Source organism: Diadema antillarum, unplaced genomic scaffold (genome assembly GCF_040938485.1).
Source record: "Diadema antillarum isolate AM-2024a unplaced genomic scaffold, OU_Dant_1.0 seq00001230_RagTag, whole genome shotgun sequence".
Taxonomy (NCBI): Eukaryota; Metazoa; Echinodermata; class Echinoidea; order Diadematoida; family Diadematidae; genus Diadema; species Diadema antillarum.
In genome coordinates, this window is record NW_027272018.1 from 763,368 (window position 1) to 776,671 (window position 13,304).

At 38.7% G+C, this 13,304-nt stretch overlaps 1 protein-coding gene across 1 annotated transcript; it reads left to right on the top strand.

Moving 5' to 3' along the window:
- The first annotated feature begins 5,692 nt into the window (after positions 1–5,692).
- Positions 5,693–10,370, top strand: LOC139745031 (aqualysin-1-like). The gene is made up of 8 exons (XM_071655439.1): positions 5,693–5,806; positions 6,411–6,551; positions 7,410–7,539; positions 7,865–7,974; positions 8,406–8,547; positions 9,076–9,260; positions 9,620–9,791; positions 10,231–10,370. Exons 1-8 carry the CDS (start codon positions 5,693–5,695, stop codon positions 10,368–10,370), a joined length of 1,134 nt encoding a protein of 377 aa, XP_071511540.1.
- The last annotated feature ends 2,934 nt before the right edge of the window (positions 10,371–13,304 follow it).

The window sequence follows — 13,304 nt, forward strand, 5'->3', positions numbered from 1 at the left end:
GATTTTCGCACGTTTAAAATCATTGGGTACGTCACCAGTTTGTAATGAACAGTTAAACAAAAGAGCCAAAGGTTTTGCTAGAAAATGAGATCCACATTTGAGAAGTCTTGGGTGAATATTATCAAGTCCTATACTCTTCTTACAATTGATTTTATCCAGTTCTTTCTGTACAAAATTTGCTGTTATCTCATCAAAAGTGAACCTTGAATCTACGGCTGCTAGTGTACACATCTTATTCACATCAATTGGGGGCAAGTTGTTATTCATGCTCCCTATACGACAAAAGAGAGCATTAAAGTCGTTTGTCAGCTTTACACGGTCAGTGACAATTTCTCCATCTACAGTGATGCTATTATCTTGAACCTGTTTTTTGTTAGGTAGAAGGTTGTTTAAAACTTTCCAGGACTTATTGGGGTTATTACAGGTTTCAGACAGTCTGCTTAGAAAGTATCTCTTGCGTAACTTCTTATTGAGGTTGTTAGCCTTGTTGCGAGCCACCCGGTATCGTTCCCAGTAGTAGTTTCCTTTTGTTCGATCAAATTTTTGCTTATTGTAATCACGTTCTCTCGCAAGCTGGAGGTAATCATCATCAATCCAGGGCGCTCCCCTAACCTTTTTCCTGACCGATATGAATGGGGCGTGTTTATCACTTAGTTTTATGAACAATGCATGAAATTTTTGCCACATAGAGTCTACTCCAAGACTTTCTACCAGAACATCTTCCCACTTGATTGCTGCTAAGTCGGACAAAAAGGCATTTTCATCAAAGGATCGAAAAGAACGAAACGTAAATACCTGGGGCTTCGTTTTTTGTGGTAAGGTTTTGTATACCAGAAAGATGAGTGAATGGTCACTCAGACCAAGAGATTGAACTCCAGATGGGAGCGGCCCCATATCTTTAGGTATGCAAATCAGGTCTATTAAAGTTGAGCTGTGGGGAGATATACGAGTCGGCTTTGTAATTATTTGAGACATGGCCAGTGCATTACACAAATCATTCATTTTACGAGAAAGATGATTAGAAGTCAGCATATTGCAATTAAAGTCACCAATGAGTATTATATCATCAGTAAAGTTGTGAATCTTGTCAATACAATCTTCTAAATATTCAAAAAAAGCGTTATCATTTCCGGGTTTACGATATACCACTCCTATTATAAGTGGTCTTTTACATGTCATACGTATTTCAATCCACAAAATTTCAACGTTATCACATTCTAAATCGCTTCTTCTTAAATGAATAATCTCTTCTCTGATAAAACATGCAACACCTCCACCTAATTGGCCCCTGTCTTTCCTTTCTATCTTATAACCGTCAATTGATATTACATTGGAGTGGATACCATCATCAAGCCAAGTTTCTGATAATGACATGATATCGTACGGATTTTGTTGTAAGAATTGAAGCAAATCGTCTGTCTTATTTCTTAAGCTTCTGATATTAAGATGTGCAATTTTCATACCTTTGTATTTTGGGGAATTGGGAGAATGCATGACACACACACACACACACACAAATAGAACACGTAAGATGAAACAGAAGAAATCCTATATCCTGGGTACTCTTATAAAATACACGTAAGAGTTCAAAAGTTCAAAATGGAATGCTCACTTAACGACTTTGTAGAGATGGCTTTCCCTCGTGATGGTAACTCGTTCGCCGCTCGGTGTTTTGACAAGGATCCTACCATCCTGCGTCCAGAGTTTGTGGGTTCCCTTTTTCAGGCTCCTTTTCAGTTTCCAAAACAGCCGCGATCGCTCTTTCGTGAGGTTTTCGTTGATGTAGATGTTGCTCATTCCTTTCTTTCGCAGATCGAATCTTGAGCTGTAGACCCTCTCTCTCATGCGATAGCTGGTAAATTTCACTATGATGTGCCGATTGCGTTCGTTTCAGTACTCAAAAAACGGCATTTTTTTCTAGCCCATTAATGCAAACAGAGTCAAATACGGTGTAAAAATATCATCGATACCATCAATTGCTGATCGATGTTATTTTCTGACGCCATACGGTGATATGTATATGTATAATATGGACAAGTGGCGGTGAACTAAAGAGATTAATAACTTTAAAATGAGTCAAAGTTGAAGCAAACCGATATTTTTCATCACATTCCTTTCCTCAACACACAAACTGTTAAACGGATATTAAACGCAAACTCCATTTACCCTTTAAAGCAACGTGTACGGGCTACGGACTGTGGCTATACGGACCGCGGAAAGGCTCGTCCCCTCACGCACAGCAACAAGTGAAAATAAAATTTATTAATGTACCAAACCGCAGAAAGAATTCTAAGAAAGTATACTTCTAATTATCATTTATTGTGGATACAATATAAAGGCCATTACATTTCAAGGTTCTCACAATCATTTTAATTATTCTGTTACAAAGTCAATGCAATAAAATTTAATGATTGAAGGCTAATGGTTGCATTCATCATTTGAACTATCAGAATGAGCTGAAAAAAAAAGATAATTAATTTGGAAAAGAATACATTAGCCACCTCTGGACCATGAGTTGTCATGATATTTTGTATAGCAGTGTATCTTTGCCAATAACGATTCGATTGAACACCAGCTATTAACATCTTCAGTGGTGCGCGATAAACAACAGAGTGTCGTTTCAACTTAAAACTTGCTGAAAATAGAATTGCACATAGCCATCATGCAAACAACCAGTTTACTAGCTTCTATCCCACGGTGACATCCCAACAAGAAATTAGTTAACAAATAAATAAATACTTCAAATAAGCAACGAATACATAATCAGTATAAAAAATGAATATGTAACTACACAAAAAGCAATACAAAAAAAAGATCGCTGTCAATCAACTGAAAACATTTCAAGACCAGCTCAAATACACCGATTGGCTACCTATACATCCACAACGAAACGAAACGAAACGCTATTCTGTCTTCTTCTTTTTTTCAAGTAGAAAGCGTGCAGAATTTTGTGAAGATTTAAATAATATAACTGGCTGTCATTTCAGTCTCATAGACAGCAGGTCCCTAAAAGTCCTTGTAGAGTACTGTGAATTATATATACGAACTGATAGCCAGTTGTCGACTTCTCACACTATGTTTGGGATAAAGCTAATACTCATGACGAAAACTGAGCGTCTTATCAAACACTACATCAGAGATAATACCATCTAATCGTGTCGCCGCACGTGGAGCTATTTTAAAGGTATTGTGCCACTTATTTGTTCGCTACTACCGTACATCCACTACTTACTGATGACTCCAACACAAGTGGTTTTTTGATACAGTATATATTTAAAAAAACCCAACAGATTGATAATGAATTACGATACACAACATTGTCTGGATGTGAAAAAGCTTCACATACCTCAAATACTATTTTTTTTTTTTTTTTTTTGGAAGAGGACATTTTAATTGGCAACAGACACTTGCCCCTGGCAGAAATGGAACTGAGAATGATATCATTTTCCTTCATAATCCTGAGCGTTGTCCAATCACAGTGGCGGATCCAGAGGGGGGCGCAACCGGCGCACGCCCCCCCCCCCCCCCTTTATTTTTCGTAAAAAACAAAAGAAATAAAAAGAAAAACAATGAAATGAAACCCGGAAGTGGCACCAGAAATATTAGTCACCCCCCCCCCCCCTTTACAGAATTCCTGGATCCGCCCCTGAATCATACTAGCAAAATCTATTGTATCTTATTCATTTTGTCTGTTCCTCTTTATGTACATGGAAAGGAACAAACAATACATTTGAAGATTCAAGAGGCTGGTCTCAAGAGGTCAAAACATGGGTGATCAGTAGTACTGATCATGAAAAAGCATAAATCATTAAATCAATGAATAATTCACCTTCAGATCTCTCTCGCTTTGCTATGGTACTATCATGACGTTTTCTTTCTGGACCGATAGCATATTAAAAAGAAGTAGAAGAAGAAGGAAAAAGGTTCGTGAACGCTGTTTTTGTGTTTCCAACCTTTTATTTCACTTGTTTTTCAAAGCATGGATATTATATGACAAAAAACAAACAAACAAATAATTCGGTAAGAATGAATTAGTCATATTTCCAACTCGCCTGAGGTTCATCCAAAAATGAAAATATTCAACGGCTATAATATTGATTATGTTGTAACATCGTTTTATTGGCTAAATCATATCTTACGTTGAATTTGTTTCAAGGAGGTTCATGCCTTTAAGTATCCTTAGCCCTGGTCAAGTCCTTGCCAAAATCGCCACGCAGACGCCTACCAATAATTATGATTGCACCTGGCTAATGTTAATTATGTCATCCTTTTTTTTGCATTACAAAACTGTATCATGACGTCACAAAGTGCACACAAAGATTAGACAATTCCGGATATTGCCTCAAACTTCACATGATTTTCCATAACATGATGGAGGTGCATATCACTTGTCATATGACACTAAAAATCCAAAATAACAAAGGCTCATTAACTGTTTTCTTCTCACGTATATCAAAGATATGGTTAAACTAAAAAGACAAAGACACACCGAGGTCCCTTTGATTACCTCGTTTTTCATGTGCATAGAATACAGTAACTTGAATCACGAAAGACAAATTCTGATTGTCATAATCCCCATAGTCTACCGATATGATTACTGGAAGGTCAGTACTTATCAATCAAAGCGGATTATGACGACATTTTCTGCAAACAGTGGGCGAGGTATGTATGGATGGTCTAGGTGAGGATTGGCTATAAAAGGAGGAGTCCTGGAGAACTTTCCTCATCGGTTCCAGCTTCGACTCTCAACCCAGCAAGCAACAGAACAACAGCAGTGAGTGTCCAGTCTTCGATTGTTTTCGCATTATTCTTTCATTTTTTTAAAATACAAACTCTTAACATTAGTGCTGTTTTCTTCTCTTGGAATATTTTCAAGAGAAAGAAGTTGACAATAAGCCTTGGTTTAACAGAAATGAACACCGTCATCCCTTCCATTTGATATGGGTTCGTATTTTACTTGACTCTGAGATTCCCTACCATTACAATTATTCAAACAAAAATCTACGTTGCCTTCAAAAGTATAGACTTTGTCCATGTCAAAGCGTCGTGTTAGAGGGAATGTGACAGTAATATATACTATGAGCGGGAAGTGGTTACTATCTACTTCGTTGTAGCGGTTGGGTCATTTGGGGGATTCAGTCTTGTTTTCCCCCAATGTTTCCCATTGCATATCATGTTTCGTGCACTCAACACAAAATGACACAAAACGTCACACGCATGCTTTGCTTCAAAGACCAAGACAGTGAATAATTGGGAGCATCTTAAAAAATGCAACGAAGAAGAAAAAGCAGACAAAGTCAACAGTAATGATCATGATGATGATTCGGTTGAGAAATCAATTACAGCATGTGTGTATGAAAGGGCTCCTGTTAAGGACAAATAGATATAGGGCAGGAAAGTATCGTTACTGATAGCTCATTGGGTGACAGGTATAGAGGCTGGATACCAACTGTAGGAGAGATTGGTTCAACATTTCCGATTCTCGTACCGCTTCGGTACAAAGTGGGGCTGGATAACTCTGAATATGACGTAGTGAGACATGTGCCATCATTTACATTATGATTCTTGCGATATTGAATCAAGATATAAGTGATAGAAGCAGACAAAATGTATATTCAAGAACTTAAGTTCGTTTCTTTTTTGTGTGTGTGGTACATTGTTCATGCTTATTCTCCCTACTCCGTCTTAGACCATGCGTGGTCTTACTCTCTGCCTCTTCGCCGCCCTCGTGGCCGCCGCCTACGGCATCGCTCCTCTCCAGCGCGTCGCGGAGAAGATCCAAAACAAGTACCTCGTCGTCATCGATGTAAGATTCCACACTTTTTTTATAAAGCCAAAAAAATCGTCCTTTCCTTTTGCACCAAGATTCACGAATATAAATCGCTCATGATCAAATTCATAAAAAAAGATAAAATTCTATACATTTCTTGGATACAGCAGGTTATGAACATAATGTCTCATTATTTGAAATGAACCTCATTCCTTGAATAGTTTTTACATTATCATACAGACGAGTCAGTCAGTCGCTCATGCTCAAGCGATTGTAAGACTTAGACATTGTAGTATTCAAATCCCTATCCCCGACGTTTGATCTAATCAACTGAGGAATATGATCAAATAAAGGGGAGAAGAAGCATTTCATTCTGGCATACGATTAGGCATGATGTTCTGTAAAAGGGCAACAATCACCCATAATAGAGAATGGCCATGCAAGTTGTCTTAAAGGTTTGTTCGTTTGTTTGTTTGTATAAGGAAAATTATTTAGTATGTTTTTTTCTTTTCGAGTTTCCCTGTCGCTACTCGTCTAAGATCGTCTTATATCGTTAAATGGGTAATTCATCTGCAGTGACTGTGGTGACTGTAGTTACTCGTTCATCAAAGAATATTTTGTTTGGTTGATTGCACACCAGGAGAGTCTCGACGTCAGTGAGTTTGGTGATCGTCTGACCGCCGCCTTCGCCAGCCGTCGCTTCAAGCTCGCCAAGATCCTCAAGTCTTTCAAGAACATGAAGACCCTCTCAGTCGAGCTCAGCGATGACGCCGTCGAGTTCGTAAGTTCACTTCGAGAACTTCAATGGCAATCAAAAGTTGTTCATACTGCAAATTGTGTATCTGAGTAAATGGCAGTGCTCCAAGAAAGCAGTTGCGGATCCAGAGGGGGCGCAACCGGCGCACGCCTCCCGTCTATTTTTCGTTAAAACCAAAGAAATAAAAAGAAAAAAATGAAATGAAACCCGGAAGCGGCACCAGAAGTATTAGTTACGCCCCCCCCCCCTTTACAGAATTCCTGGATATGCTCCTGGAAAGTGCCGTGAAATATGATCATACATCGTATCATTGATATGCATTGGAATACTCATAGATGTTCGAAAGTGACGAATCATATATAGTATAAAAGAACAAACAAAAATAATATGTGCAACACGTTCTCAGTGGCTAGAAAAGCGGTAGTTATTACTACCAGTATCTATATGGTATCCAACATTGTTTGGTGTGGTGTTTTGTTTTTTTTTGAAAAATGAGAAAAGAGTAAAAGAATGTTTGCCTTGTATCGTCTAGAAAGATATATGTACCATGTCAATCAACTGACTGAAGGAAAGTGACATACTTTCTCATTCATATCCTGCATTTATCTATGGATCCCACAATTAGGGTCCTACCATTCTGACTTTTTCTTAGATTTTTTTTTAATAGTCACCACAAATAATCTAATAAGAATCAAACTGCGTTTATGGCGAATTGCTAAACAGTGAACGGTAACTAAAGGAAAAAATAACAATGACCGTGTGCTTCGATTCTTCCCAATCCCCCTTGTTTTGTTTTGTTATTGTGGCATGTGTGTTGGTGGTGGTTGTGAAGAATACATTTTCAATAATATGAACAATATTTCATTATCTTGATTTCATTAGCTGCGTCGCTTCGAGGGCGTCGTCCACGTGGAAGAAGACGGTGTGGTCCGCACCCAGGCTGTTGCCTCATGGGGTCTTGACCGTATCGACCAGAGGTACCTTCCCCTCGACAACAGCTACTCCCCTTCAAGTAAGAACATTGAACATGTTGAAAAAATAAAACAAATGTCATTATATTTTAAATAAAGACATTTTATTTCACTGAAATTTCACTGAGATTTTAAATCTCATGCCATTCCGAACAAACGAGCAGAAAGGGAGATGACCTTTGCTTGACAAGCGACAACGATGACAGCCTACACGCCTTACATTGCAAGATTTATCGTGCACACGGAATCTTTCCTCCCTCACTAATGTAGCTGACTCGGTGGAATTTTGTTTTATTGTTGTTGTTGTTGTTGTTGTTGCTATTATTCACATTTCTTTCATTCACTATCTTTTTTTCCCCCTGTCAGACAACGGACGTGGCGTCAACGTGTACGTGATCGACACCGGTGTCTGGCCCACCCACGACGACTTCGGCAACCGCGCCGTTGCCGCCTACGACGCCGTCGGCAACAACAACGTGAGCGTCTTTTCACACTTCTCTTTACAGTTTAAATTCTGCGCGTGCATGTTCCGTTACAGATCTCGCTTATTGGTTAGGCTTCCATGGATTGATAAGAGCCAAATCAAGAAAAAAAAAATGAAATTGAGACTACTTTATTTATTGATTGGACGCGTTTGTAGATTTCATCTGCTAATGGTTGCTCGTTGTAACACTTAAAAATGAGTAGAAATAAAATTGTTGACAGGTAATTCCGCTCAATCCAGTTACAACAGCAATATGAATTTCTTCCTGAGGACGGCGTGCGAAGGTGGGATGTAAACAGAAGAGATAGATATGGCGAATCATCTTATGATAGCAAACCTATCGTCGAACGTCAGTGCTTCCAATAACGTCATTCTGCCTGTATGCTCACCCTATATGTTTTTGTCCTTTTTTTTCGCCTTCAGGGAATCGACTGCAACGGACACGGAACCCACTGCGCCGGAACTGTCGCTGGAACCAACTATGGTGTCGCTAAGAGCGCAAACATCTACGGCATCCGCGTTCTTGGTTGCCTCGGATCCGGCAGCAACTCTGGAATCATCGACGGTACAATCATCTCGTAGTTCTATAATTATCTCGATGTACATGTATAAACCCCTTGCCCCGAGATATGACAATAACACGGATATTTCACACAATGCAAACCCGAACCACGTATGGAAAGTGTTAATTTTAGGGATACATAATAACAATATTGATGTTACATTTGATTTATTTACTGGTTAGTTCATACTTTACAACAAATATTTGATAAGAGCTACATTGGAAAAGCATTCCGATAGATTCTGATAGATCCAATAGACTGGATGTGGAATTCATGATACACATAATCTATAATCTATTACCAATAGATGGTACTGTCTACCAGTGGCCTCACATGAACATGAAATAAAAGTAATGCAGCTGGCAGTCGAATCTGCAAAACGTATCGATTTCTCTCTTACCTCAAAGGTTTGATTTATAAATTGATACAGCATCGATGGTACAAATATAAGTTTTCTTTCTGGGATGTGCTACGGTCATATTTGCATGTTTCAAGCCACATCAAGCTTTCCCCAATGTTAAATATTTCAGGTATGGACTGGGTTGTGTCCAACGGCCAGAAGCCCGGAGTTGTGTCCATGTCTCTCGGCGGAGGAGCTTCCTCTACCACCGACGCTGCCGTCAAGCGCATGTACGACGCCGGATTCACCGTCTCGGTTGCCGCTGGCAACAGCGACGAGGATGCCTGTGGTACCTCGCCCGCCAGGTCCGGATACGTAAGTGCCATTAATACTTCAATTCATTTACATCTTAAACTGTAAATACGCTACATGATATTGTCTTCCTTAATGTATTATCCGCCTTGGCCGTACTTCAGGGACCTTTTACCCACTACTTCCCAATGCTGTAAGAACACAAGAAGGTCAGATGATTCTCAATGTGGCAAGATGACTGCATGTAATCATCACCAAAAACTATTGTTGCCTTTACAGATTCGAAAATTGTATAATATAATGTGTGTGTGTGTGGGTTTTTTTTTTGTGGGAGACTTTTTGTCAAATAAATAGTTACATAAAAGAATCTTTGTTGATCGCGTAGCAAATTCCTCACACCCTCCCCTTTCTCATGTGAACAGGCCCTGACCGTTGGAGCCACCGATAACACCGATGCCCGCGCCTACTTCTCCAACTACGGATCCTGCCTTAACATCTTCGCTCCTGGTGTCGACATCACCTCCGCCTGGAAGGGATCCGACAGTGCCACCAGCACCATCAGCGGTACCTCCATGGCCTGCCCCCATGTCTCCGGTAAGACACACACCAGCTCCTCTCTTCGTCCTTCTTATCACGTTGTGCAATTTCTCTTACGTTTTCTTTCGTCTCCCGATACGAATACTCAGCGGGTTTGTAGAGATTGTTGAAAGATTTCTCCGTTCAAGTTTCAACCTGCGATCACAAATTATTGTGGGCTCTATGAAGTGCTACACTGCTCTCTCAAATGTAGCTTGTGATTAACTGCCTTTACTACTGCGAAAGAATTCACATTCAGCCGTTCTGGTCTTTTGCAAAGAGAGTAGATTGTATAGGTCCGTATTTGACCCTCCCAAGTCTTAGCTGCGTATTCAAAGCAAGGTAAGAATAGTAACTTTTACAGAATAACAAGAACAATGTTAACAATGTTGATTGTAAGGAATGCAGTGACCAATGTCTCTGTTCGCTTTCATTTTACTTCAAAAAATATACATAGGTGTCGCTGCCCTTGTCCTCGCCGCCAGCCCGAGCTCTTCGCCCTCTTCCGTCTACTCATCCATCCTGAACAGCGCCACCAGTGGCCTGGTTACCGGCAGGGGATTCCTCTCACCCAACCTCATGCTTTACACCAACTAAATCGGGGAAAAAACCCAAACAAACATGGATTCAGCCTTTGGACTGCCATGCTATCAAATTTAAATGAATTTATGACAATCATTACTTAAATTATGCCCATGTGACTTGAGAAGATGAATTGATGATGACAGATGATGTCCCAATAAACTGAAGAAAAATGAAGTGGAAAGCAATTCGTCTTGAGACTTTATACGATTGTGTTGTAGATTGAAGAGAGTGACGCAAGCGATACAGAAAGAGATGTCCTTACTCTTTGTTGGTATTCATGCGTGCATGACTTACATTCATTTGTGTGTATGCCCACTTATAGTATTCATGAAGGAGTAAATGGATGAGATATGAAATATGAAAGTTTTGCGTCGGTGTGTAGTAATTAGATATCAAGTGTAAAAATAGTCGTATAAACACCGCAGGAGCCAAAAAATTGGACTGACGTTTCGGTCAAAGACCTTTATCAAAGTGACTTTGATAAAGGTCTTTGACCGAAACGTCAGTCCAATTTTTTGGCTCCTGCGGTGTTTATACGACCTCTCTCTCTCTCTCTCTCTCTCTCTCTCTCTCTCTATATATATATATATATATATGTATATATATAGATATATATATGTATATATACATATATATATGTATATATATATACATATATATACATATACATATAAATATATGTATACATATATATATATATATATATATATGTGTGTGTATATATGTGTGTGTGTGTGTGTGTGCGTGTGTGTGTATGTATTTACACGTATGTATGTACATGTATGTGGTGTAATTGTAAAGAGAGATAGAAATAGGGAGAAAGGAAAGAGGGGAGTAGAAAGAGAGAGAAAAATAGAAGAAATATACATAGTAACAATGTATAAGTCATCTTGAATTCTGAACTCGAAAATCAATGCAGACGTCTACATTATCCAAGATCCATAGCAGAGATGCTGATGCACAACATTGCATTCCACCATTCTCATACATGCCATGTCAAATTTGACAAAACAAAAATAAAAAATCAAACAAGCAAATGAATGAATAAATAAATAAATAAACAAATAAATAAATAAGCTAACGAACAATCACAATATCAAACTCACTGTATCACTCACACAAAACATAATTTGTCATGAATACTCCTTACAATGGTAATAGAAAGAATACTTGAGTTATTATTTTTTAAATAAATGTTTTGTAGAGAAATAGAAACAATAAAAGGTACATACTTTGAGTTAATTAGAGAAACCACGTGCATCATCGATTTTAACAGTAGGGATTTGATTTGATTAAGAGTTAAGAAACTAACAAAAAAAAGTCTGTTATCTTAGCAACCGGTTAACCTCAAATAATGTTACATTTTAGACATTCGAAGGTTTTCGGTTTTACCGAAGCATAAATTATATTATTTGGACGTTCTAACGCTTTCGGCGTTGACCGCATCTAAACCACAAAAGCAATCTGTGTACCATTCTTCGTACCTTTTCTGTGGTTTTGCGGATATAAAGCGATATGATAAATCATGGTTGCAAAGCTTAACGTATTCACCGATTGGCGGGGGTAGGAGAGGGAGGAAATAATTTCGGCGACGGTACGTACCTGGTTTACGTGGTTACTCAGCACACAATCTTATGAGCACAAAAGCACGTCTTTTTTGCGACAATGGATTGGGAAGGTGTAAATAATGGACAGGAAACCATAAGACTCTATTTACTCTACTGTTTACTTGCGTTGTTGCAGTATGTGAGGAAATGGCATCTTGACCTTTTATACGTTGTGGGACTACAATGTAGAAAACAACCCTACATGAAAATGTGGGACCGTTTTTACAAAAGAAACCTCAGTCGTTCCATTTGTTTGATTGTATTCTATGTATGGAAATGAACGTGGACATGGAGGGTTTACTTTTATATTCAACAGTGCACAAAAAGTACTGTTAGGCAGTGTAATTAATCTGTAGCACGTAGCCTATGGTTCACACATTCTCATTAATTGTTCAACGGTACTCGGTATTCTAGCTGTTTTCAATAGTAATAACCTTTCCTGCTTAGAATTAGGAATAGAAATCAAATAAACTGCTATATATAAAGACAAAACAAAGCAGAACAAAACACGCAATTATATGAACTTGATCAATTTAGTATAGACCAGAAAATTGATACTCAACAACTATGCTTCGCACATCACAATACACTCTAAGAAAAATAGGTTCAACTTTGCACCTTTACAAGTGCCACACTGGAAGCGCCTTTACGGGTTAAACTTTGCACCTTTCATACCAGTTAGTACCTTTAAAGGTGCAACTTTGCACTTTTCTGGTCTGAAAGGTGCAAAGTTGCACCTTTGGAAATGTGCTTACAGTGCGACACTGATAACTGTGCTCCCAGTGTGACAAAAGGTGAAAACTTCTTAGAGTGTAGAGGGATAAATTTCATCCAGGTCAGTATAAAGAGGTGAAATCCGCAAATGATTATCTGACAGCCGTGTGACTACATGGCTCTTCATTTGCATTTCAAAGCATTTCCGCCATGCCCACTGAAATAAGTACGAGTTATATCTACTTAAACATTATAAATTGATACCTACAACTTAAAATATTTCTCAATCTCCGAAGACCTATACACTACCTCACTTTGTACTGGTATCAATCGGCAAAACTCCGAAATGTACAAATATGTTGAAGTTACTTTTGTCATAAATATTGTAAGGTGAAGAGAAGGAGGGGAATACATAATTATAAGAGAATATTGCTCTCACGTCTTTGAAGTGGTCTTGAAGAGTCCCAAGTCATTAGCCTGCCAATCAGGTACATGGACATGCACCTTACTTCCTAAACTAGGTCCGATTCATTTATGTTAAAGATCTAGTCATAAAGAACAAAAAGATTCAGAATTTGAATGTCATAGTAGTAAAATATCGTCTTGCATTGCCTTTGGCAACATC